The sequence below is a fragment of the Muscardinus avellanarius genome, assembly GCF_963383645.1.
Source record: "Muscardinus avellanarius genome assembly, chromosome: 12".
Lineage (NCBI taxonomy): Eukaryota > Metazoa > Chordata > Mammalia > Rodentia > Gliridae > Muscardinus > Muscardinus avellanarius.
This window is the reverse complement of record NC_137798.1, coordinates 12,106,664-12,132,759: the sequence shown is the minus strand read 5'-3', so window position 1 is coordinate 12,132,759 and position 26,096 is coordinate 12,106,664. Positions and strand designations below refer to the sequence as shown.

The window sequence follows — 26,096 nt, the reverse complement described above, 5'->3', positions numbered from 1 at the left end:
GGAGCGCGGTGTTGCGGCCTTTCCCGTCCGGGTGGGGTTTCTGTCCGGGTGGGATTCCTGTCCGGCTGGGGTTCCTGTCCGGGTGGGGTTCCTGTCCGGTTGATATTCCTGTCCGGGTGGAATCCCTGCCCCGGTGGGATTCCTGCCCGCGTTGGCTAGGCGGTCATCCTCCGTCTGCCATGGCCCCGGACTCAGGCGCCGTCCCTGAGGGGCTCTTGAAGCTGCTCCCCGTCGATGCGCGGGACCGGGGCACCCAGCGCTGCCGCCTGGGCCCGGCCGCCCTGCGCTCCCTGGGCGCGCGCCTGGGCTCGGCGGTGCTCGTCTCGCTGCCGGCGGGCGGCTTGGGGCTCTGCACCGCCTGGCCGCGGCGGGACGGCGCGGACGGCTTCGTGCAGCTGGACCTGCAGTGCGCCAGCCCCGGGGCGGCGGCGGCGGCGGGGCCCCTGCGCCTGAGCAGCCTGCGCCTGGTGCCCTGCCCGCCGCTGCGGCGCCTGGCGGTGCGGCCCGAGCTGCGGGCGCCGGCCAGCGCGGCCGCGGTGCTGGAGGCGGCGCGGGAGCTGCTGCGGAACCGGCCGGTGGCGCTGGGCCTGGTGCTGGCCGCGCCGCCCGGCGCCCCGGGGCCCGTGGCCGCGCTGCACATCGTGGGCGGCGCGCCCGAGCCCGCGGGCCGGGTCACCGCGCGGACCTGCGTGGCGCTGAGCCCCGAGCCCGCGCCGCCGCCGCCGCCGCCCGCGCCCTCGGGGGCGCCGCTGGGGGGCCTGGCGGAGCCCGCCGCCGCGCTGCGGGAGCTGCTCTGCCTGCCGCTGCGCTTCCCGCGCGCGCTGGCCGCGCTGGGGCTGCCCGCGCCCCGCGGGGTGCTGCTGGTGGGCCCCCCGGGCGTGGGCAAGACCCAGCTGGTGCGCGCCGCGGCCCGGGAGGCGGGCGCCGAGCTGCTGGCCGTGAGCGCCCCCGCGCTGCAGGGCTCGCGGCCCGGGGAGACGGAGGAGAACGTGCGGCGCGTCTTCCAGCGCGCGCGGGCGATGGCCGGCCGCGGGCCCAGCCTGCTCTTCCTCGACGAGCTGGACGCGCTGTGTCCCCGCAGGGGCGGCGCGCACCGGGCCCCCGAGGCCCGCGTGGTGGCCCAGGTGTTGACGCTGCTGGACGGCTTCGCCGGGGACCGCGAGGTGGTGGTGGTCGGGGCCACCAACCGGCCCGACGCGCTGGACCCCGCGCTGCGCAGACCTGGGAGGTTTGACCGAGAGGTGACTGGGCCGGGCGGGCGGGGAGGGTAGCCCCCTGGCCCCGGAACCTCGGGCTCTGGGGCTGGGGAGTCGGTGAGGCTGAGCTGGGGCATCTTTTTATTATTATTATTTTATGTTTTCGGTGCTGGGGATGGAACCCAGGGGTATTCTACCTCCGAGCGACACCCCAGCCCTATTTTTTTATTCTTTATTTTGAAACAGGGATTCACTGAGTTGCAGAGGGCCTCACTAATTAGCTTAGGCTATCCTTGAACTGAGATCCTTCTGTCTCAGCCTCCCGAATGCTGGGATTACAAGTGTGCACCACCACGGCCCGCTCTAGTCTTTATTTTTATTTTTTATTCTTTATTTAAAACAGGGTCTCACCAAGTTGCAGAGGGCCTCACTAAGTAGCTGATGCTGTCCGCAAACCGAGATCTCCAGCCTCAGCCTCCCAAATGCTGGGATTACAAGCGTGCGCCTCCCCGCCCAGCTTGACTGGGGTATCTTGTAATGAGTCCATATATGATCTGTGAGCTAGGACCTGCTCCCCGCCCCTAGAGTTAAATTGTTTCAGAAAGCACGGTGGCCCTTAGAGAATGGTTTGTGGTGCAGGGTCTGAAGATGAGTACTGTTATCAATAATGTTATGCTTAAGGAAACTAGATGTGTTATAAGCATGTTAAACTCAATAGATTTGGAATAGGAACTTAAAAGAGATAGTTTAAAAAAGTTAGTGTGTTGAAATAAAAATGGAGAATGCAGGGAAAAGCTAAATCAAAGCAGGCATGAACTCCACATTTATCCATTCATTATCAGACGCCGTACCCTACCCGGTAGTTACCCTACCCCGTAGTTACCCCTGAAGTACTGTTGGTCAGTGGGGGCGATGCAGGCTTGTAACCCCAGTACTTAGGAGGCTGAGACAGGAGGATCTCAGGTTGGTGGTCAAGCCTCAAGCCTCAGCTGCTTAGTGGGGCTCTCTGCAACTTAATGAGACCCTCTTTCAAAATAAAGAATAAAAAATAGGGTTGGGAGCCCGGCGTGGTGGCGCACACTTGTAATCTGAGCATTCAGGAGGCTGAGACAGGAGGATCGTGGTTCACAGACAGCCTCAGCTACTTAGTGAGGCCCTCTGCAACTTAGTGAGAGAGACCCTATTTCAAAATAAAGAATAAAAAATAGGGCAGGAGGTGTAGCTCAAAGGTAGAATGCCCCTGGGTTCCATCCCCAGACTTGCCAAAAACAGATAATGATAATAATAATAATAATAATAATAATAATAATAATAATAGAGTTGGGGGTATAGCTCAGAGGTAGAATGCCCATGAGTTCCATTTCCAGTACTGCAAAATAAATAAATAAATAAATAAATAAATAAATAAATAATAAAATAAAGGAAGAAAGAAAAAATAAAAAAAATAGGGCTGTTGGTGTAGCTTGGAGGTAGCATGCTCCTGGGTTCAATCCCCTGTACCACAAATAATACAGCTGTCCTGTTTTGTTAAAAAAAAAAAAATAGCTGCTTGTCTGTGGTGGTGCACACCCATAATCCCAGTACTTGGGAGGCTGAGATAGGAGGCTCATAGGTTCAAGGCCAGCCTCAGCAACTTAGCCAGACCATGTTTCAAAATAAAAAAAAATAAGGTAGGGCTGGGGATTTAGTTTAGTGGTAGACTGCCCCTGGGTTCAGTCCCCAGTGCCACAAATAAATAAAGCTGTCCGGTCTTACAAATTTTGGTCCTAAATTGATTTCTAGTCCTAAGGAATAGTTTGAAGCTTAGTGATTAGGTAATATTTGAATATTATAGTAGGATTCTGGAGATAATTGGTAGTTGAGCAGTTTTGCTTACTGTGTTCAGGACCTGAGTGGATTTCTTCCTTGTACCATCTTCTACTCATTTCCTGAATAGGCTTCAAAATGGCAGGGCCATGGACTGGCTTACTTTTTCATTCCCGGCTCCTAGAACTTGGTAGGTTCCCCAAAATAACAAAATCTCCTTAAACAACATGTAATTTTCACTGTGCAACTTTCTAGCCACTCTTAACTCCACTGGAAAATTGAGATTTTTATATAATCAGAATTTAAGATAGGCTTAAAATTGCACAGTACTAGTTTGGAACTGGTTCATTTAATGATCATATTGGCTTGTGAGGATAAAGAAACAACTTCAAACCGTAGATTTAATATTTTGCTTTTGTTTTGCCTAAAGGTTGTCATTGGGACACCCACACTTCAACAGAGAAAGGCAATTCTGGAGGCGATTACCTCAAAGATGCCGGTCTCCAGTCATGTTGACTTGGGTCTCCTTGCAGAAATGACCGTGGGCTACGTTGGCGCTGACCTGACGGCGCTTTGTAGGGAGGCGGCCATGCACTCTCTCCTTCACGGTGAAAAGGTAAGAAGTGTGTATTTGTGAACATCTATGCTCATTTTTTTAATCAATGCAATGAATTAATTTAGCGGTTTAAAAAGTGGTAAGCAGCTGGGCATGGTGGTGCACGTGTGTAATCCCAGCATCCAGGAAGCTGAGACAGGAGGATCAGGTTTGCAGACAGCCTCAGCAGCTACTTAGCGAGGCCCTTTGCAACTCAGTGAGACCCTGTTTCCAAATAAAGAATAAAAAATAGGGCTGGGGCCAGGCGTGGTGGCACACGCTTGTAATCCCCGCGCTTGGGAGGCAGAGACAGGAGGATCGCGCAGGTTTGAAGCCAGCCGCGTGCGCTGGCTTAGGAGACCCTGTTTCCAAATAAAAAAGTATAAAAAAAATAGGTCTGGGAGTGTAGCCCGGAGGTAGAAGGGCTTCCAGGAACCCCAGTACCACCAAAAAAAAAAAAAAAAAAATAGGGCTGGGGGTGTAGCTTGTAGGTAGAATGCCCCTGGGTTCCATCCCCAGTAACACACACACACACACACACACACACACACACACACACAGGTGATAAGTACCTCTTGGAAGCTACCTTTGGTAGGTTCCATAGCTGTTTCTTAATGTGGAGTTTTATACTTGAATTCCATATGAATAGTATATGGTTGAAGGCAGGGATAAAGGGCTGAGTATTCCAGGTCAATCCAGTACATTTCCCCACTCAGAGAAATTCCCTAGTGCTGAAGCCCAGAGTAGCTAGGAAAAGCAGTTCAGAAAAATCAAAGGTTTTCATTTTATTCTTTTTCTTTTTCAGTACTGGGGATGGAACCCAGGGGCATTCTACCTCTGAGTGAAACCCCCAGCATTATTTTTGATTCTTTATTTTGAAACAGGGTCTCACTGAGTTGCAGAGGGCCTCACTAAGTAGCCGAGGCTGTCGATGAACTGTGATCCTCCTGTCTCAGCCTCCCAAGAGCTTCGATGACAAGTGTGCGCCACCACACCCGGCTCAAAGGTTTTCTTTCTTTTTCTTTTTCTTTAGTACTGGGGATGGAACCCAGGGGCATTCTACCTCTGAGTGATACTCCTTCCCCTATTTTTTATTCTTTATTTTGAAACAAGGTCTCACTGAGTTGCAGAGGGCCTCACTAAGTAGCTGAGGCTGTCTGCGAACTGTGATTCTCCTGTTTCAGCCTCCCGAATGTTGGCATTACGAGTGTGTGCCACCACTCAAAGGTTTTCCCTTTCTTTCTTTCTTTCTTTCTTTCTTTCTTTCTTTCTTTCTTTCTTTCTTTCTTTCTTTCTTTTTTTTGTGGTACTGGGGTTCCTGGAAACCCTTCTACGTCCAGGCTACACTGCCAGACCTATTTTATATTTGGAAATAAATGTCAGGGTGTGAGCATATATGGCCTTTGAGGGAGAGAGCCAGTACCGGGGGACAGGGCAGGAGGTTTACATGCAGGATTTCCTCTGCTGTGAAGTTGTGGTTTGACCTTGAGCACCTCTGGCTTAGGTGGACCTGTCAGCTGCTGGCGCCCTGGGGTGGAGCCCGCTGCTACCTGAGGAGGGGCCTGCCTAAGCATAGTGCCACGACCCAGGGGAAGTGGAGGAGGAGAGGCAGGAAGGAAGAAGGACAGAGACTTCTGGGAAGGTACTGGCTCCATCTTTCTCCTTCCTGCACGAGGCAGCTGAGTGACTGTTACTGCCTTTGATTCCGAGGGCAGTCGAGGGGTCTGTTAAAGTTGGCTCAACTTTCTGCGATGTATTCCTATTAAGGAACTAGGAATGTAGTTTAATGCACACAGAGGGGAAAGAATTTATATGCCTGAAGTGGTTATGAGAATCAAACAAAATAATGAATCCACAAGTGATTTGAACTGTAGGTGAGATGTACAAATGATAGTTGTCGTTGCCTAAAATTGATTAGTCCTCAGGTACCCAGCGTCTCATACTGCCAGCCAATTAAATTGCCAGGTGCTGGGTGGTAGAGCACTGGCCTTCGTGGGCAAAGTCCTGGGTGTCCCCAGAAGCACTCTTCCCCTCAAGTGCTACCCCCGTGTGCCGCATAACAACGTCTTGACCAACACTGGGCCAGATGCACAGGGCATAGACCAGCAGCCCAGGTGCGCAGTAGGCGCGGCCATCTAGGTTTGTGTGTTTGTGTGAGTGTACTTCACGTTTGTAGTGATAAGACCACCTAATGATACATTTCTCAAAATGAATCCCTGTCGTTAAGCAACACAACTGTATTATCAAAAATTGTATAACAACATTCTTGGTGAGAAGTTAAACAAGATAGAAGATTATGACGTAAAATTTGCCAGCAATCTCAATTTCCAGATATTACAGTTGTTGACACTTTTGGAGAATATTATTCAGAATAGTTCAATACATGTATATTCACTTGAATAATTTTATATACATGAAGTGAAATAATCCTTGAAAATGGGAATTTGTGGACAACTGTATATTCAAAATGTGATAGGAGGGCAGATTCTTTGATAAATATAATATAGATGAAGCAAAGAGAAATGTAAGGAATTTCTAACCAATAAAATTTTTGTTTCACTAGAATGATCAGGGAAATAATAAAGCTGCTTACAAAATAAAATCAGAATATAATTTTAGAGTGAAGGTGGCCTAAGTATAACAGAAGCTGTTAGCTAAAGTAGGACATGATATGCTAATTTGAGCATTTGGGGTTGGAAAACAATATCGTAAGCACAGTCAAGACTGGGGAAAATACTTTTATTTCAGTTTCTGTGATAGAAAATGAATGCTTACAAATCTATAAAGAAACAGTAGTTACTAAGACAGGTAGTTCACAGTAAAGAAGACAACCATTAAACATGAAAAGTTTTTACTTTTTATTTATTTAGTATTGGAGTTGAACCAGGGGAGAAGTACCACTGAATGACTTTCTTTTATTTTTTGAGACCGGATATTGCTAAGTTGCCGAGACTGGCCTCAGAGTTGGCAGTCCTTCTGTGTCGGCACCTGGCTTGCTGCGATTAGAACTGTGCACCACCATGCCTGGCTCACTTTTTATTTCTTTACAAATTATTCCCTTTCAGTTATTTCTTATACTTTTTGTTTTGAAATAATTTAAAACATATGGGTAAGTTGCAAGATTGTTAAAAAGAACTCAAACTCTATTATTATTATTATTATTGTTGTTATTGTATTATTAGTTTGTGGTAGGGGATAGAAGGGATAGAACCCAGGGACTTTTCTACCTCCAGGTTACACCCCCAACCTGTTTTATATTTTATTTTGAAACAGGGTCTCACTGAGTTGCAGAGCCTCACTAAGTAGCTGAGGCTGGCCGCGCAAACCTTTAGTCCTCCTGTCTCAGCCTCCCAAGTACTGGGAAGATTTATAAATTTAACAGAGGAATAAAAAAACAAGGGATTGTGCTTGTGCACCACAAAGAAGACCTGCCTGATTTTTGGTTTGATTTTACTTTTTTGGGTGTATTTCTTCAGAACCAAGACAATCCCATGATTGATGAAACAGACTTCCATGAAGCTTTTAAAAAGATTCAGCCTTCATCATTTCGAAGTGTCATTGGACTGATGGACATCAAGCCTATTGGCTGGGAGCAGATTGGTGGCCTTGAAGACGTAAAACTGAAGTTAAAACAGGTAATAAACAATCTGCCTTGACCAGTAGACCGTACGGATTAGCATCCTGTGTGTTTATGATGTGATTGCCCCTGAGACCTGGAGCCTAGCTCCAGGGTCACTTCCAGCCTTGACTCAGCTGGACTTCTGCAGACATCAGAACTGCTTTTCATGCCTCCTGGCCTCAACCCTCTCTTTGTTTTTGCTTTAAATAGCTTATCTAGAACAGAAGCCAGCAGATTTGCTATAGACCGACAGCAAGTGTTTTAAGGGTAGTGAGCCATACGGTCTGCCACAACTATTCAGCTCTGCAGGCGTGCAAAAGCAGCTGCAGACAACACACAAGTGATTCTAGTCAGCCCTGCCTTGGGGGTTCTACCCTCAGTCTTCAGCCCTCAGTCTTCAGCGAGGGGCCAGCACTTAGGCCACGGGAAGTGGACTCCCGATTGTGCTCCCAGGATCCACCCCTTCCACAGGGGCTTGTAAGTGGCTCCCTGGCCTAGCGCCGTCCCTGCTGTGCCCCCCTTGCGCGTCCCTAGTGCCCGCCTCCTGTCTGCGCTTTAGCTCTGCGGCCTCTGCTTCCTCATCCTCTTTCTTCTGCTCACTTTTAGCGGACATGCGAGGGTTCCGTGCCCCTCTGTGGTGCTCCTCCTCGGATGCCTTCGCTGGCCTGGTTGTTATTCTTTAAGCCTGTCGCCCTAACTAGAATGGGTGCAGCCTAGGTTCAGCGATCTCGCCTTATTTTTTTATTCTTTTAGTGGCCACGTATTAGAGTTGAGTGCCCTGGAGTGGCATCACGGGCCTATCTTGGTTCTGCTGCATGAGGCAGTAGGAGCTGGGCTAGTTAACCTTTCTAAGCCATCCTGTAAATCAGAGTTGAGCCGTAGACCCTGCAGGCGGGCCTCATTAGGGGTTCAGTTCACATTTATTTAGCGCCGCTCTGGGCAGGTGTCATCTAGGTGCTGAAGACCTAGAGGTGCCCATTGAATACATTCTAGAAAGAGCTGAACAATAACCCAACATGGAAAAACTAATAAGTGCTCTAGTGTAAGATGGGCTGCAGCAGGAGGGGCTCTGCTATGACTGGAGTGGTTAGGGACGGCCTCTCCAAGAGAGCGACTGTGTGTGTGTGTGTGTGTGTGTGTGTGTGTGTGTGTGTGTGTGGTGCTGGGGACGGAACCCAGCGACTTCTACCTCCAAGCTACACCTCCAGCCCTTTTTATTTTGAAACGAGCTCTTGTTCAGTTGCTGAGAGTCTTGTCATGTTGCTGAGACTGGTCTGGGACCTGCGGTCTTCCTGTCTCAGCCTCCCAAGAACTGGGGTTACAGGTGTGCACCACCATGCCCAGCTGAGAATGCCATCTGAACTGGGCCTGAATGGCGAGGGACAGCCGGAAAGACGGGGATGTTGAGATGGGGAGAAGAGCCAGTGCAGGCTGGGACGGGGCACGTCAGGTGTTTGGAGGTAGATGGCATAAGGCCTTGTGAGGAGTGAGGAGTTTGGATTTTATTCTAGTTCTGATGTGAAGTCATTGAAGGGCTTAAAGCAGGAAGTAATGTGGCCTGAAATTCCTGGCTGAGCTGGGCGTGGTGGTGCACACCTGTAATCACAGCATTTGGAGGCTGAGACCGGAGGATCGAAGTCGTGGCCAGCCTCAGCTACTCAGCGAGGCCCTCCGCAACTTAGTGAGACCCTGTTTCAAAATAAAGAATAAAAAATAGGGCTGGAGATATAGCTTGGAGGTAGAATGCTTCTGGGCTCAGTCCCCAGCACCACACACAATAGTAAATAAATAAAATCCCTGGCTGCTCTGTGGAGAGAACAGGCTGTGTTTCCACCTGTAAAAGGTGCCTGAGAATCACTGAGAGTGAATTTCCTGAATTGTTTGGTGTCTGGTTACACTGAAAACGACCTTTCTGTCTCCTGTCTGCCTCTTCCCAGAGTGTTGAGTGGCCTCTGAGATTCCCTCAGGAATTCCTCAGGATGGGCCTGACCCAGCCAAGGGGCCTCCTGCTCTACGGCCCCCCTGGCTGCGCCAAGACCACCCTGGTGAGGGCCCTGGCCACCGCCTGCCACTGCTCCTTCGTCGCCGTGAGCGGAGCCGACCTCTTCTCACCTTTTCTTGGAGATTCAGAAAAGGCCTTGTCTCAGGTGTGTGTCCCTCCCCGGGTGCTCAAGTTTACTTTGACTTTATTTCAGGCCTCATGTTTCAAACTATGTTTTCTTTCCCATTATAAGAGTTGTACATGTTTGCTTATAGAAAACTTAGAAAATATTAAGACAGTTTGAATAAGAGACCCTCATAATCCCAGCACCTACTGTTAACAGTTTGGTGAGTTGCCTTTGTCTTTTTTCTTTTCTCTTTTTAAACAAAATAGAAGATAAATTTTTATCAATAGCTTTATCCTGCTTTTTTTTTTTTTTTTTTTTTTTTTTGTACTGGGGATTGATCATCAGGAGCATTCTACCTCTGAGCTAAACCCCCAGTCCTTTTATTTTTTATTTATCATTATTTTTATTTTATTTTATATTTTCAGTACTGGGGATGGAACCCAGGGGCATTCTACCTCTGAGCTACACCCCCGGCCCACTTTTTTATTCTTTATTTTGAAACAGGGTCACTCACTAAGTAGCTGAGGCTGGCCGCAAATTGCTGTCCTCCTGTCTCAGCCTCCCAAGGACTGGGATCACAGGCGTGTGCGTCATCATGCCTGGCTTTTTTCCTGCTTTTTTAGCTTAAAATTGTCCCTTTTGAAATTCCATATTAAATATCTTTCAAAACAATGATTTTTAAAATTCCTATATACTACTCCATTATTTCTTGATTTTTGTTTGCATTCTCCAATTCTCAGGCATTTAAAATCTTTGTTTTTTTTTTTTTTTTTTTTTAAGGGACATCCCCACCACCCTCCACCTTCGCCACTACCACCACCTTTGCCATCCTGGGGATTAAATCCAAAGACTCATTATCACTGAGTTGCATCACGAGTCCTTTTTAGTTTTTATTCTGAGACAGGATCTTCCTGAGTCTCCCAGACTGCCTGAACCTTCTCCCTCTGCCTCCCACATCACTGGGATTGCAGGAGTGCACCACCGTATCCAGCTCCCTCTCTTTCTGGTCTCTTATCCCATCGAGTTTGATTTCCTTTCATTATCCCTAGTAGAACCACACCCCCAGTACTTTTTTAATTTTTACTTGAAGCAGGATCTTACTAGATTAATGGGAGTCTCGCCACGTGTGCTGAGGCTGTACCTGTACCTGCAATCCTTTTGTCTCAGCCTCTCAGGTACTGGGATTACGGGTGTGCCCCTCCACGCCCAGCTATTACATTTTAAATTTTGTAAATAGTAATGCAAAGAACATTCATTTCCATGAGTAGTGGGTAACATCAGCTTCTTCCGGTGTTTCCCCTAATAAAAGGTATTTCGACAAGCAAGAGCGAACACTCCAGCGATTGTGTTTTTGGACGAAATTGACTCGATCGTGGGGTCTCGCTCAGGCAGCAGGACAGGATGTGACGTTCAAGAACGCGTTCTCTCCGTTCTCCTGAACGAGTTAGACGGAGTGGGACTGAAGACCACAGAGAGAAGAGGGAATACATCCAGCCAACAGGGTAAATACCAGGAGCAGAAAAAATGAAGAGGTATTTATTAGCCAGAATACACCAAAAATTCAGACCCAGATTAAGTACAGGCCTTACATGCTATTGCATTCTGGTGCTGAATTCATCTCATACAAAGATTTATGTAATTTCAGTTGGATTCTGTTGGGAGTTTTACAGGGCTGGCAAAAAATGTGATTTGGTCAGGCAAGGTGAACTAAATTTTATAATAAATTGCCTTAGCCAGGCACAGTGGCACACCTGTAATCCCAGTACTTGGGAGGCTGAGACAGGAGGGTCACAGGTTCAAGGTCAACCTCAGCAACACAGTAAGACTCTCAGAACCTAGTGAGTCACTGTTTTGAAGTAAAAAATGAAAGGGGTTTAGGGTGTGGCTCAGGCAGAACGCCCCTGAGTTCAGTCCCCGATGCTAGTTATGGGCTCTCACACACACACACAAGAAAAAAGAAAAGAAAAGAAAGTGAATTACCTTAGGTGTGTATGAATATAAATTTTATATTTCCCAAGAATGAGAAATAATATTGCTAATAGAGAAGGGGGATTATTCTTATTTCTGTATCTTGAAGAGCCAGTTTTCATCATTTTCTAAAAACTTCTAAGTAAAGCAAAACCACAGATTACTATTTCAATAATCTTAGTAAGTTACAGACCTAGTTACCTTGAGGAAAGATTTTCTTGGCTATAATGAGGGCACAGTGACCATTGACCCCCTCCCCACCCCTGCTGCTGCCGCTGCCGCTGCCGTCCTGGGGTTGAATCAAGACTCTCTCACTAGGTACATCTCCAGCCCTTTTTATTTTTTATTTTGAGACAGGGTCTTCCTAAATTACCCAGATTGGCCTCAAACTTGCTATCCTCCTGCCTCTGCCTCCCAGATCACTGGGATTACAGGAGTGTGCCCCCCATGTCTGGCTTCCTCTCTTTCTGAGTCTTTTATCCACATCCAGTTTGATTTTCTTTCATTATCTCTAATAAATAATTTTTTTCCTTTATTTTTTTCTTGTTCTTGTTTATAGTTTTTAAAAAATAAGTCCATGGAAGGAGAGTTTCAACAGCTCATCAGGAACATGTCACCCTAGAATTAGAATTAGAAGAGACCTATGAAGTTAACTAATCAAATTGTATACTGCAGGAATTTCTTTTACAGTATCTGGCAGTTGTTAACCCAGCCTCTGTTTAAAAAAACAAAGGTGCTTGCAAATATAGGGAACTTGCTACTTGGATTTTAATCAAAGTGTCATCACTGAAAAACCGCTGATTATTTATCGAAGGATTTTGATTGTTATTGTGCCTAAGGTTTTGTCCCATCTGCTTTTTTTTTTTTGGTGGTGGTGGTACTGGGGTTCCTGGAAGCCCTTCTACCTCCGGGCTACACTCCCAGACCTCTTTTTACATTTTATATTTGGAAACAGGGTCTCCCAAGCCAGCGCGCGCGGCTGGCTTCGAACCTGCGCGATCCTCCTGTCTCTGCCTCCCAAGCGCGGGGATTACAAGCGTGCGCCACCACGCCCGGCCAGTCCCATCTGCTTTTAAAGGTTTCTTCCCTATTCAGGATTTCCATACCCACAGCTTAGGTTGATTGTCATTATTTTTGCCTCTGGAAAGAGAAAAGTAAAGCAGTCTCCTTCCTTGGGGACAGGCTAGCCACGACTCTTCGGAGCCGTCCATTTCTTCGTTAGTCATGTGCTTGTGTCTACTGGGCAGGACATTAAGTTTAGCGAGTCCTCGAGGGCTCGCCAGCGAGGTGTTCTCCACTGTGCTCTGGGCCTTTTCATCAGCTCTCACCTGGAGGACGTCACAGGACGAGCTACTCTGATTAATGCCCTTTGTCTGGAGGGCCTTGAAAGTGATCAGGAGGCCAGGAGAGGTGGGCATGCTTGTTATCCCAGCATTTGGGAGGCTGAGACGGGAGGATCACAGGTTCACAGACAGCCTCCACTACTTAGGCCCTCCACATATCAGTGAGACCCTCTTTCAAAATAAAGAATAAAAAATCGGGATGGGAGTGTAGCTGGTTGGTAGAACACCCCTGGGTTCAATCCCCAGCACCACACACTAAAAAGATAAAGTGATCAGGGAGGTGGTCTGGATAGGGGTGTAAGCATCTGTCCTAAGAAGAGTTTATCCCTACTTAAAAACAAATGGACCTTCTGATGTATAACTTAAAACAGTTAATGAGCAACAGTTTATGGACGTTGCTTTGTATTGTATGTTTTTTCCTCAGAGTTCCAAGAAGTGTTTAATCGAAGCGTAATGATTGTTGCAGCAACAAATAGGCCCGATGTGTTAGATGACGCTTTGTTACGACCCGGAAGATTAGATAAGATTATCTATATCCCCCCTCCAGATGAGAAGGTAAGCATCGCACACTCACCTGAGCAATACACCAGCCTGGTGTAGGGGAGCACGGAGCCCTGCTGAGCAGGGCACATGCTTCCTCCTCGCCTGCCCTGGCCTTCCTTCAGTAAAGTCATGATCTTCATCTGCTCTTGCTGAGTGCCTGGCCCTGCCTTTCAGAGAAGCCCGAGCCCAGGAGAGAGAGAGGTCGTTACCTGGTGTCAGTGTCGGGGCAGGCTCTGGGCCAAGTCTGCTCCAGTAGATTTTGCAACTGGAATGGGGAAATTTTTTTTTTTTTTTTTTTTTTTTTTTGGGTCAGGGGATGGTACCTCCGAGCTACACCCCCAGCCCTATTTTTTATTCTTGATTTTGAAACAGGGTCTCACTGAGTTGCACAGGGCCTCACTAAGTAGCTGAGGCTGTCCGCGAACTGCGATCCTCTGGTCTCAGCCTCCCGAATACTGGGATTACAAGTGTGCGCCACCACACCCGGCTTTGGAATAGAGAAATCTTCAAGTGTTAAAAGAGGCTAAAAGGGAAATTATGTGAGATTGCAAGATTATGCAGTGCATCCAAGTCAATCAGTAAATCCTTTGCCCTTCACATCCAGAGCGCTGACACGGAAGTAATGAAGGACTCACAGAATGGGTTTTTTCTTTCCTTGGGCTTTTATCAAATTTGAAGCTATAGTTTTTGTTTGTTTGTTTGTTTGTTTTTGTGGTACTGGGAATGGGACACAGGGGCATTCTACCTCCGAAGCTACATCCCCAGCCCTATTTTTTATTCTTTATTTTGAAACAGAGTCTCACTAAGTAGCTGAAGTTGGCCATGAATCGCGATCCTCCTGTCTCAGCCTCCCGAATGCTTGATTACAAACGTGCACCACCTCACCCGGCTCAGTTATAAAAAAATTTAATGTCTGTAATACTTTTAAATTTTATCTGGTAATTCATGTATTTGCCTCTTAAGCTGTTCTAATTAGCATTTTTTGTATCCAGAAGAGGGTGCACACTTATAATCCCAGTACTTGGGAAGCTAAGACAGGAGTATAGCAGGTTCTTGGCCAGCCTCAGCTACTTACTGAGGCCCTCTGCAACTTAGTGAGACTCTGTTTCAAAGTAATGGATTTAAAAAAAAAAAAAAAATGTAGGGCTGGGGGTGTCACTCAGAGGTAGAATGCCCTGGGTTCCATCCCCAGTACTGCAAAAAGAGAGAGAGAGAGAAAAAAAAAAAAAAAATATATATATATATATATATGTATATGTATGTGTATATATATATATATATATATATATATATTCATCTTGTCTCTTAAATATGACCATATTCTTTTTTATTTTGTTCCAGGGCAGGCTTTCTATTTTAAAGGTCTGTACAAAAACCATGCCAATAGGGCCTGATGTTTCCTTAGACAATCTAGCAGCAGAAACCTGTTTCTTCTCTGGAGCTGATCTCAGAAACCTCTGCAGAGAAGTAAGTTAATTAGTGAAGTAATAATCTGTGGTCAGAACATTTCTTCATCTACTCAACTCTTCACTGACATGGAAGTCCTTACCAAAGACTTGCTGTGTGCTTCTAAGACAGATGCCCTTTTGCTTTCAGAGCACACAGGTTGGTGGGGAGGGCGGTGGAGAGGCCAGTGGTAGCTCACTTGCTGAGTGGAGAGACAGTGAGTAAGGGTTAGGTGCCTCGGGAACGAGTCAATGTCAGCCCTGACTTGGGACATAGGAGGAGGCTGAGAGGAGATATATGAACTGAAATTGGAAAGCTGGTCAAGGAGCCAGCCAGCTGCTGGAGACAGGATAACGTGCAGAGGATTGGAGGGAGGAGGTGACCTGACGCTGGGCCATAGCAGAGAGAACAGCAGCAGATAAACATGGAGAAGTGACCAGAAGCCAGTTACATGGATCCTTGTAGGCCATTTTAAGGTGTTTAGGCTTTGAGGGTAGAAGAGGCCGTTGTAGGTATTTCCTTTTCTGAAAGCTTTTGCCTAGGATAACATAGAAAAACGCACAGGTTACAAGGACATAGTTTGTGAAATTAATGTGAAGTGATCGCACTGCTATTACCACCACTCTTGTCATGAAGTGTTACCGCAGGCCAGGCTCCTCTTTGGCCCTTCCCTCCCTCGGCCCGCCACCTCCGGCACCACCCGGGCCTGTTTTGCCTGCTCTTTATTGTTACACAAGCAGAACTAACTGAGTGTAGTGTTTTCTGTCTGCATCAACTCAATATTGTGTTTGAAAATCCATGTGTGGTTTTGTGTGGAGCCGTACTTTGTTGTTTCCATGGCTTTATAATTTATATGTGAATATTCTGTATTTATCCATTCTTAAATTTTTTAACATTTGGGTTTCTACTTTTTACCATTATGAATTATGCTGCTATGGATAATTTTTGCACATGTCAGTTGGCATATGTGTGTGGTTATCTATTCCATATGTGATTATGGTGACAAGGAGGATTGGTGGGTCACAGAGAGTGCTAGGTCCTTTCTTTGATGGTCAGTGCTGTCTAACACTATGAGGTCAGGAAGCTTCCTCTCATCTTTAAATATATCTGTGGACTCATAGTCTGTACATTATTCTGCAGCTTGCTTTTTTCTTTTTCTTTTCCCCACTTAAGGCTCAAGTGTTGTTTGTTTGTTTGTTTTATGGTACTGGGTGTAGGAAACAGGTCTCACTGAGTTGCAGAGGCCTCACTAAGTAGCTGAGGCTGTCTGCGAATGGCGATCCTCTGGTCTCAGCCTCCCGAATGCTGGGATTACAAGCGTGCGCCACCACGCCCGGCTAAGGCTTGAGTCTTAATGTAGGAGAAATTACGGTCTACTAAATGGATGTTTTTAATTTAAAAAAGAAGGAAATTTAATATTTATTGCTTTTCTTTTACAGGCTGCTTTGTTGGCTCTGCAAGAAGATGGCCTGGAAGCAACCACGGTGAGACAGGAACACTTTGCAAAATCCCTCAGGACTGTAAAGCCCTCCTTGAGTCACAGGGACTTGACTTCATACGAAAACTTATTTAAGAGACAAGGGCTTTAAGCTTGGAAGATATTAAACATTGCTCTATGTCCTCACTCCGTTGTTTACATTAATTAAGATGTGAATTTGCCTGTGGTTTGCAACTTCACACTTTTACAGTATGTGTGTATATTTTTTGTAAATTAAAAAGACGCTCAGTCCTGGGGAAGTGGCTCGATGGTAGAGCTTTCCTAGCAGATGCGAGGCCCTGGGTTTAATCCTCACCATTGCGAAGACGAACAATAAAACTTTGTGCCTGAGCTAAGGCTCATCTGATTTCTAAGAAGTATATTAAATACTGTAATTTAGGAAGAACGTGTGTGCATCTGTGTGTTGATTTTGTAAGGGTGATGGGTTTTTGCCGATTTTTTGGTAACTTTGAAATAACTTTAGAGAACAGTTGCAAGAATACTAGAGAGAAGTCTCATGTGCTCCAACCCAGAATCTCTCGTTTTTAACATTTTGCCACACTTTCCCCACTCTCTGAACAGTGTAAGACTAGCATACAGCCGTGCCATGGTGCTTGGCACAGGGGATGTGTCCTGAGAAAGGCGTCAGTCGGCCTTTCACAGATACGTTTATACAAGCTGATGGCTCCATCACCAGTGATGCTCTCTCCGGAGACCACCGCCACAGTGCGGTCTGCCTTCGATGAGCACCTTGTTGCGTGCTCCGTGACCGCGGCTCGCTTTGCCCCTTAATACTTCCCTGTGTCTTTCTCACAAATATGTTTCTATACCACAGTGCTGTCACCAAATTTAGGGAAATTAACTTGATATTTCAATCTATTCAATGAACTTCATTACCTCAAGGACGCTCTCTGTAGTAGGAGTATAGACCTACTTTATAGAACAGGGGTCTGCTTTGCGTATGCTAGTGTTCGGTCATGGCGGACTCGGCTTGGGTATCCCACCAGGGTGGCCCTGCCTCAGCATCACGTCTGAGTTGCATGTCAGCTGCATGTTATGGTGATGTTAATTTTGATCACTTGTATGGTACTGCGTGATTATATTTACATTTTTTCCTTTTGCAGTAGTAATTTTTAAGGAGATATATGTACATTTTATTTTCCTTTATTACAGAAGTAGTAGTCTAGAAAGTACAGATAGACACAAAAAAGAAAGTCTTTGGGTATTTGACCTTATGTTCCTTCATGGATGTATAGATGATTATTTATTTATTTTTTTTTTTTTTGGTGATACTGGGGTTCCTGGAAGCCCGTCTATCTCCGGACTACACTCCCAGACCTATTTTATTTTTGGAAACAGGGTCTCCTAAGCCAGCACGGCTGGCTTCGAACCTGTGCGATCCTCCTGTCTCTGCCTCCCAAGCGCGGGGATTACAAGCATGCGCCACCACGCCCGGCCTATAGATGATTATTTAAAGCCAGAAGGTAGCTGGGTGTGGTGGCGCACACTTGTAATCCCCGTGCTTGGGAGGCTGAGACAGGAGGATCGCACAGGTTCAAAGCCAGCCTCAGCTACTTAGTGAGGCTCTCAGCAACTTAGTGAAACCCTGTTTCCAAATAAAAATAGAAGCTGGGTGTGGTGGCGCACGCTTGTAATCCCAGCATTTGGGTGGCTGAGACCAGAGGATAGCGTTTCGGGGCCAGCTTCAGCTACTTAGGCCCTCCACTTATGGAGACCCTGTTTCAAAATAAAATAAAATAAAATAAAATAATAGGAAACCGGGCGTGGTGGCGCACACTTGTAATTCCCGCACTTGGGAGGCGGAGACAGGAGGGTCAAGGAGGTTCGAAGCCAGCCTTGCTGGCTTAAGAAACCCTGTTTCCAAATAAAATATAAAATAGGTCTGGGAGCGTAGCCCGGAGGTAGGGGCTCTGGGCCCCTGCAGGTCTGGGTGACTAACTAGAGAATGTTCTGGAAGTTCTGATAGTTGGGGAGGGGAGGCAGAGCCCCTCCAAGGCCTGGGCATAGCAGTCTCCACAGAGGGCGGTGCGACTTGGTGTTGGGGGTGGGCGCCTTTGGGAGCGGCACCTGCTTCTGGTGATCCAGGCAGCTGGTGGGCTGGGGAGACCCTGGCCTCCTCTCTACTCTCTGGGTGGTGGTGAGACTGTGAACTACACTGCATTTTAGATGCCCAGTGTTAGTATTGCTGAAGAACTGAATGATGAGTGGGCGTGGTGGGCACGCTTGGCTTGTCATCCCAGTATTGGGAGGCTGAGACCGGAGGATCGCGGTTCGCGGCCAGCCTCAGCTACTTAGTGAGGCCCTCCGCAACTCAGTGAGACCCTGTTTCAAAATAAAGAATAAAAAAGAGGGTTGGGTAGCTCGGAGGTGGAAATGCCCCTGGGTTCCATCTCCAGTAACACACACACACACACACACTTCTGACAAAAGTAACCTTGGAAATCCTACAGGAGACACATTAAGACTTCTGTGGTTCTGTAGGACCCCACCAGGCAGAATTAATGTCAAATATTCTTTGAATTATCTGATGTGGATCTAACCAATCAGCAAATGTCTCCTATTATATTTCTGGGATTACACACTAAGAACCCTTGTCAAATAGTGAGGGGAAAGCTACATTTATGATCTGCCTTGTATAAAGCAAATCTTTGCAAATAACTAGCTGTTTCTCCAATGACCACTACCCACAGCGCAGAGCACCAGAGGGTTTGAATGCATCGTCCCTGAATTAGGCGTGTCCCCATTTTGCAGACAGATAGATGGACACTAATAAAGGGTAAGTGTACTTTACTCCAAGCCAGTCACCACGTGCTGCAGGGTACTCAGGTCTGATTGCAAAACCCATGTGTATAACTAAAGTGGGACTGACATGCAGACGGGTCGGGCCATTTCCAGGGAACAGTAAAACGTTTCCCTTCCACTGACAGCTTGCATTCCAAACTGCTTTCAAACAACGGAGCGTCTGTTGTGAATCACAGTAGCTCAGAGAGGGGTGCGGAAAGCGCAGGCTCTGATCACACCCCCCACTCCCTAGTCATGCACCTGGGACATCTCCGAGTCTTAATACTGTTGCGGGAATGCGGCTCGCTGCCTGTCACTCGGCCCTGGCTTAGTGAGACTGTTACCATGATTCCTAAAGCTGTGAGGCGTGGTTGCTGGTTTCGGGGAGAGCTGGGAGGGCACTCAAAGGTGAAGCCTGTTGATGGGGTCTTGCAAAAACAGCCCTTCCTCTTGGAAGCCTGGTTCTTTCTTTAGTGTCTGCTCTCATCCCTGATATATGATATATTGTATATGACATATATAATATTTCAGGGATGAGAGAAGACACTGTATATATAATTCATATATATAAAAATCATATATATATATATATATATATATATATATAATTTTTATTTTTTGTGCTACTGGGAATGGAACCTGGGCATTCTAGCTCTGAGCTACACTCCCAACCCTATTTTTTTTATTTTTTATTTATTTATTTATTTTGTGTGTGTGTAGTACTGAGGGTGGAACCCAGCTACTTTTCTACCTCCGGGCTATACTCCCAGACCTATTTTATACTTTATTTAGAAACAGGGTCTCACTAAGTAGCTGAGGCTGGCTTTGAACCTGTGCGATCCTCCTATCTCAGCCTCCCAAGCCCTGGGGTTACAAGCATGTGCCTCCACGTCCGGCTCCTGATAATGTTTTAATGGAAAAAACAACACAGAGTTATGCTGAAATAAAATTTATAAAGTATTTCTCTGTGTGCTGCATCACATTTTTGGATTTTTAAATGTGAATTTTTTTCCCCTTTGGTACTGGGATTGAACCCAGAGGTATCCTATTTCTCAGCTACACCCCCAGCTTTATTTTATTTTATTTTATTTTATTTTATTTTATTTTATTTTATTTTATTTTATTTTATTTCATTATTTTTCACTACTGGGGATGGAACCCGGGGAATTCTTCCTCCGAGATACATCCCCAGCCCTATTTTTTTTTTTAATAGACTATCTAGCTGAGGCTGTCAGCGAACCGCAATCCTGCAGTCTCAGCCTCCCAAGTACTGGTATCACAGGTGTACACCACCACGCTTGGCTATGACTGAATTCATTCTAACTTACCCGCCTGCACGCGGGGTTCAGGGTGGGAAGCCAACCCTGAGACCCGCCCCCCATGTGGCTCTGCCCTTTTGGAAATGTCGATTTCCTTTCACCCAGACCTCAGCCATCGGCGCTCCTCGTGCTCTCCCCAGACGCCTCCTTCCACACTAGACCCTCCCAGGCTCCTCGCCAGGGTGGCCTTGAGCGGTCCAGGACCACAGGTGAGGATGGCGTGGGCGGCCAGCGTCCCGCACCTGCGCCTGCACCTGCGCCCGGAGTCCTGCAGGGGGCGCCCGGGGGCCGGGCACCCGCCCCGCGCGCCCCCGAGAGCCCGGCCCAGCGGTTGCGGTCAGTACTTAAGGCGGAGCCAGCGCAGCGGCCGCTCCGGGCGTTAGCATCCTCTAGGTGAGCCGGCTTTCCGAGGCAGCTGCCCCGCTGGGAACTTTTCAGCGCGCTGGAAAGGCTGTCCCCTAGGTTGGTTCCTAGTAGCCAAAGCTTTGATCAACTGTCTTGGATTTGTTTTTTTCTTTTTCTTCTTCTTCTTCCAGATTTAGCATTCTACACTGAGGTCATCATGGGCTTTTTCCGAACCTTAATGAGACATAAGGAAGTAAGTGTTTAAAAAGCAGTCGAAAATCTTGACTGTAAGTCTTTATATATATATAATTTTTTTTTATGGTACTGGGGGTGGATCCCAGGGGCTTTTCTACCTCCAGGCTATACTCCCAGACCTATTTTATACTTTATTTATTTTTATTTTTAGGTGATACTGGGGGTGGAACCCAAAGGCTTTCTACCTCTGGGCTATACTCCCAGACCTTTTTTTATACTTTATTTGGAAACAGGGTCTCACTAAGTTGCTGAGAGCCTCACTAAGTAGTTGAGGCTGGCTTTGAACCCTTGCGATCCTCCTGTCTCAGCCTCCCAAGCGCAGGGATTACAAGCTGCGCCACCATGCCTGGCCTTTTATACTTTATTTGGAAACAAGTTTTCACTAAATTACTGAAAGCCTCACTAAGTAGCTGAGGCTGGCTTCGAACCCTTGCGATCCTCCTGTCTCAGCCTCCCAAGCGCGGGGATTACAAACTGCGCCACCACGCCTGGCTAAGTCTTAATTTTTTAAAGACGAAAAGATGTTGTAGATATTGAAGAAAATAGGAGTGATGTGTAGCTGCTTTGTTAAATCTCAGTTTTCATACCGAATTCACCCCAACCTGTTACTCGGTAGCTCATCCCCCTGGCGCTGTTCATGACTGTGGCAGCGTGTGGAGCCTCGTCGTTCGCGGTGTATTCCTTACAAAAACCCGACATCATGTAAGTAGGCCTCTTTTATTTAAAAAAAAAAAAAGTTTTTGGCGATGTTTGGCTGATTCTTGTTTCTGAAATGCACGACACCGATTCTCTAGTTTGTTCTTGTGGATAAGGTTGTCAAACTGCAGACTTGGAGCCAGCCAAGAAAGCATCCCGGCACCAGAAGACGATCAGGTTCTGATAGTAGTGACCGTTCCTTGTGTCCAGACATCCCTTCATTTAGCGGCCCTCTTTCACTCTCCTGCAATGAATCAAAATTTGTTTTTTTTTTAAGAAGATTTAAGTTTTGAAATTTGAAGTTCTTAAATAATATGAGGGTATATATACATAGATATATATTATAAAATGTAGTCATTTGATTAGGGTTTTTCTTTTGTGGTACTGGGGATGGAACTTGGTCATTCTACTTCCAAGCTACACTCCCAGCCCTATTTTTTTTTTTTATAAACTTTATCTTGAAACAGGGTCTCACTAATTTGCAGAGGGCCTCACTAAGTAGCTGAGGCTGTCTGCGAACTGTGATCCTCCACTCTCAGCCTCCCAAATGCTAGGATTATAAGCGTGCACCACCACGCCCGGCTTTTATCCTTTATTTTGAAACAGGGTCTCCCTAAATTGCAGAGGGCCTTACTAAGTAGCTGAGGCTGTCTGAGAACCAAAATCCTCCTGTCTCAGCCTCCCGAATGCTGGGACTACAAGCGTGAGCCACTATGCCCGGCTGATTAAGGTTTTAAATTTCAATTTAGGTCTTCCCAGGTGTCGCAGAATTGGAATTGTCTGCCATTTTAAATCTTGACTTTGTTTTTTCTATACTTTTTTTTTAATCTATGCCTTGTAATTATATATCATAGTAAGATTCAAAGCGATACCTTCATAAAATAAATTTCAACTTTGAATATAAGAAAGTAAGCGCCGGGCTGGACAGGGCAGGAACTCCGGCTGACCAAGGGCCGGGGGGCTGGTGCCCTGGGGCAGCACCACAGAGGTCAAGCCCTGCCCCTTGAACCTTCCAAAATTGCTCCCCTGACCTGAACGCTGGCCCTCAGCCTAGCACCTCCCCTTCCATTGTTACTCTGCTTGGGGAGTGTTCTCCAGTTTAGCCCAATAAAGAGAACACATTCCTACCCGGCAGAGGAATTGATCTCCGCTTGAGCCAAACCATTAAAGTCCCTTCGTGGATCCTCCGTCAGTTTCAGTTAATACTGCTGGTCCCTAATATGAATTAACAGGTGAATCCTGAGTGTGAAGATGGGGCCTGCCATCTGGCGTGTTTATAGACTCAGTGTCAGTGTTTGTTGAAATTCACTAGTGCTTTCATGTTGAATTAACCCTTCTTTTGTTTTTAGTCTCGATCGAAAAAGAAATCCAGAGCCTTGGGAAGATGTGGATCCTACTGTATCTCAAAAGGTATCCCCGTTAAAAATACACCATTTACATTCAGCCCAAAGCCCAGCCAGCGCCTTTGTCAGCAAAATAGATTTAGTTCCATTAGATCAAAGTACCATTTGATGAAATGTTAATGGAAGAGTCTTAGCAATCCACTTCAAAGCCGTGCTCCGTTACTCACAGGTGATTTGAGACACTTTGATTGCTCCAAGGGTCTCAGAATCAATAAAATGGGCACGATGGCGGGGCTCTGCCTCGGAGTTAAGAGGATTAAAGAAAATAAAATACAGAGAGCCTTTTGCACAGCACCTGGCCCAGAGTAAGCACTCGAATAAAACTTACATCATCATTGTAATATATTATCTCATTTTATTATCTCATTGTATCCTTACTTTTCTCAAGTTAATCTAAGTCTTTCAGGCTAGATAACTCGCTCCTGAACACAGGAGCATGTTTTACTCTAGGGAGATTAATTCCCACTCACTCTTTTGAGACTACAGCAAAGACTGCATGTGCGTGTGGTACTGGGGATGAAACCCAGGGGCCTTCAACCTCCGAGCTACACCCCCCAAAATATTTTATTTTTATTTTGAAGCTCACTAGGTTGCTGAGTCTCACTACTTGCTGAGGCTGTCCTTGAACCTGCGATTCTACCTCAGCCTCCCCAGTACTGGGATTATAGGTCATCATGCCTGACTACAGAAAAGGTTTTACTTTTTACTTTTTTTTTAGGTTCAGGGGATTGAACCCCAAGGGCATTCTACCTCTGAGCTATGCCCCCTCGGCTCAGGGGATTGAACCCCAAGGGCATTCTACCTCTGAGCTATGCCCCCTCGGCCCTATTTTTTTTTTTTTTTGTGGTACTGGGGGTGCAACCCAGGGGCTTTCTACTACTAGACTATATTCCCAGACTTATTTCTATATTTTATTTGGAAACAGGGTCTCACTAAGTTGCTGAGAGCCTCACGAAGTAGCCGAGGCTGGCTTCGAACCCGTGCGATCCTCCTGTCTCAGCCTCCCAAGCGTGAGGATTACAAGTGTGCGCCACCACGCCCGGCTAGTCCTATATTTTATTCTTTATTTTGAAACAGGATCTCATGAAGTTGTGGAGGGCCTAGGTAGCTGAGGCTGGCCACAGACTTGCAATCCTCCTGTCTCAGCCTCCCAAGTACTGGGATTACAAGCATAAGCCACCATGCCTGGCTAGGTTTTACTTCTTAACAATTTAAATATTTTGGAAGTGAGAAACATTGGGTCTGTTGGAATGAACACTAGTTACAACTGCCAAGAAATACGTGTGTGTGTGTGTGCGCGTGCGCGTGTGCATGCACATGTGTTTGTGGGGGGGTGCTAGGGATGAAACCCTGGGGTATTCTACCTCCCAGCTACACCTCCCGCCCTATTTTTTATTATTATTTTTGAACAGGGGCTCACTGAGGTGCAGCTGAGGCTGGCTTGGAATCACAATCCCCTTGTCTCACCCTCCCAAATGCTGGAATTACAAGCATGCGCTACCACACCTGGCTTTTTAAAAAACTTTTAAAACATTTTCTAATACAAACTCTCAGCTAACTGACCTCATGAAGGTCATTCAGGATCCTTACAACTAGTGACATTCCCTAGATCCTGGGGCCCTGGGACACTCATGAGGATAAGTGGGAATGTCTGAATGTGAATCTGTGTTTGGAAATTCACCCTGTCCACGGCACTGTCCCTTGTGCCCTGTTGGGGACCATGGATCATTTGTGCCGTCACAGAAAGGGCAGTCGCGCAGAGGGAATCCTCTTCTCAGCTATTGTGTCCCGAGCTGTGCTAGGAGCCTTGCACATCCACTTCTGAGGAGCAGGCACACCTTTTGAACTTGTAGCTCTTATACTACCTCAGCAAATTTTTTAAAAACCCCATAAACCTGCCGGGCGTGGTGGCGCACGCTTGTAATCCCCGCACAGGAGGATCGCGCAGGTTCTGAGCCAGCCGCGCGCTGGCTTAAGAGACCCTGTTTCCAAATTAAAAAATGTAAAATAGGTCTGGGAGTGTAGCCCGGAGGTAGAAGGGCTTCCAGGAACCCAGTACCGCCAAACAAACAAAACAAAACAAAACAAAACAAAAAAAAAAACCCCATAAACCACTAATGAAAATAGGGCAGCCTTTTTCTTTGAATCCATAACACTTAGGCATCCAAGGGCGTGAGGGACGGATGGATAGAAATCAGCTTACGTTACTATTAGGCGCGTGTCGTAGAGATGGGAAGAGGTGGTTCTGATCTGAGCTCTATGGTGAGGCTCTCCCTAAAGGGAGCGCGGACAAACTCCAGAATGGAGCGAGACGTAGCTGCATACTTAACATTTCATTTGTTTACTTTTTCTTTTTTTCCTTCCTTCCTTTTTTTTTTTTTTTTAAGCTCATAACAATCAACCAACAATGGAAGCCCATTGAAGAGCTCCAGAGGGCCCGGAGGGCAGCCAAGTGACCTGTTCTTGCTTCTCTTCCCCAAAGAGTGCTCTGTGAGTCTAGTGGGAACACTCCCACGGGAACTAGGCCGTGGGTACAGGTAGACGGGAATGCTTCCGCTACGTTCTCAGGGGCTGTCTACATTCTTTGGACTCTGGATGAAGAATTAAAGGCAGAGCCGTAATAACCAAGAGAGTTATTTAAATAAGTTTCTTTGTTTATTGCTTTGAGCAGTATATCAAATACAATCACATCAAATATAACTTTGAATATTACATGTTGAACTTTGTATGTTTATGATGCCAGTTTCTTGAACTGTATAAAAATTTGTAAATTGGATTGTTATCTGAAATAAAATATAATTTGTGCAAAATATCTTAAGTGTGTGTTTAAATGGAAGAGAACAACTTTTTATGGAAAAATATATATGCATATATAAAACATATATATGATGTTGCAGGGGATAGGTTGGGGGGGGAAAGGTGTGTGGTGTGAAATAATCCCCCCCACCACCAGACACACAGAGACAAACAGAAAAACCGTGGATTCTTGTCCTAAGCTAAGAATAAGTATTCATCGCTTGGACAGCTGCTGCAGATTTAAAGAAGTTTATTAAAGGATAGAAATATAGAGATAGTCACAGCCCTGTGCCGGAGGAGACACAGGGGGGCAATTCGAACGAAAATGCCAACGAACTCCAGTTCACTGAATATTTATCCTGTCTAAGTCCAGCAGGTC

General features: G+C 46.5%; 2 protein-coding genes across 2 annotated transcripts; both read left to right on the top strand.

The window, feature by feature from the left end:
• Positions 1–179: 179 nt before the first annotated feature.
• On the top strand, positions 180–16,213 carry AFG2B (AFG2 AAA ATPase homolog B; the record flags this gene model as incomplete). Its single annotated transcript, XM_080707970.1, has 8 exons — positions 180–1,241; positions 3,433–3,618; positions 7,074–7,232; positions 9,154–9,363; positions 10,634–10,826; positions 13,060–13,190; positions 14,520–14,645; positions 16,064–16,213. 8 exons carry the CDS (start codon positions 180–182, stop codon positions 16,211–16,213), a joined length of 2,217 nt encoding a protein of 738 aa, XP_080564096.1.
• Positions 16,214–20,784: 4,571 nt separating this feature from the next.
• Positions 20,785–25,377, top strand: LOC308271244 (normal mucosa of esophagus-specific gene 1 protein; the record flags this gene model as incomplete). The annotated part of the gene is made up of 4 exons (XM_080707472.1): positions 20,785–20,820; positions 21,439–21,524; positions 22,868–22,928; positions 25,309–25,377. The coding sequence occupies 4 exons, from the start codon at positions 20,785–20,787 to the stop codon at positions 25,375–25,377; spliced, it is 252 nt and encodes an 83-aa protein (XP_080563598.1).
• Positions 25,378–26,096: the final 719 nt, after the last annotated feature.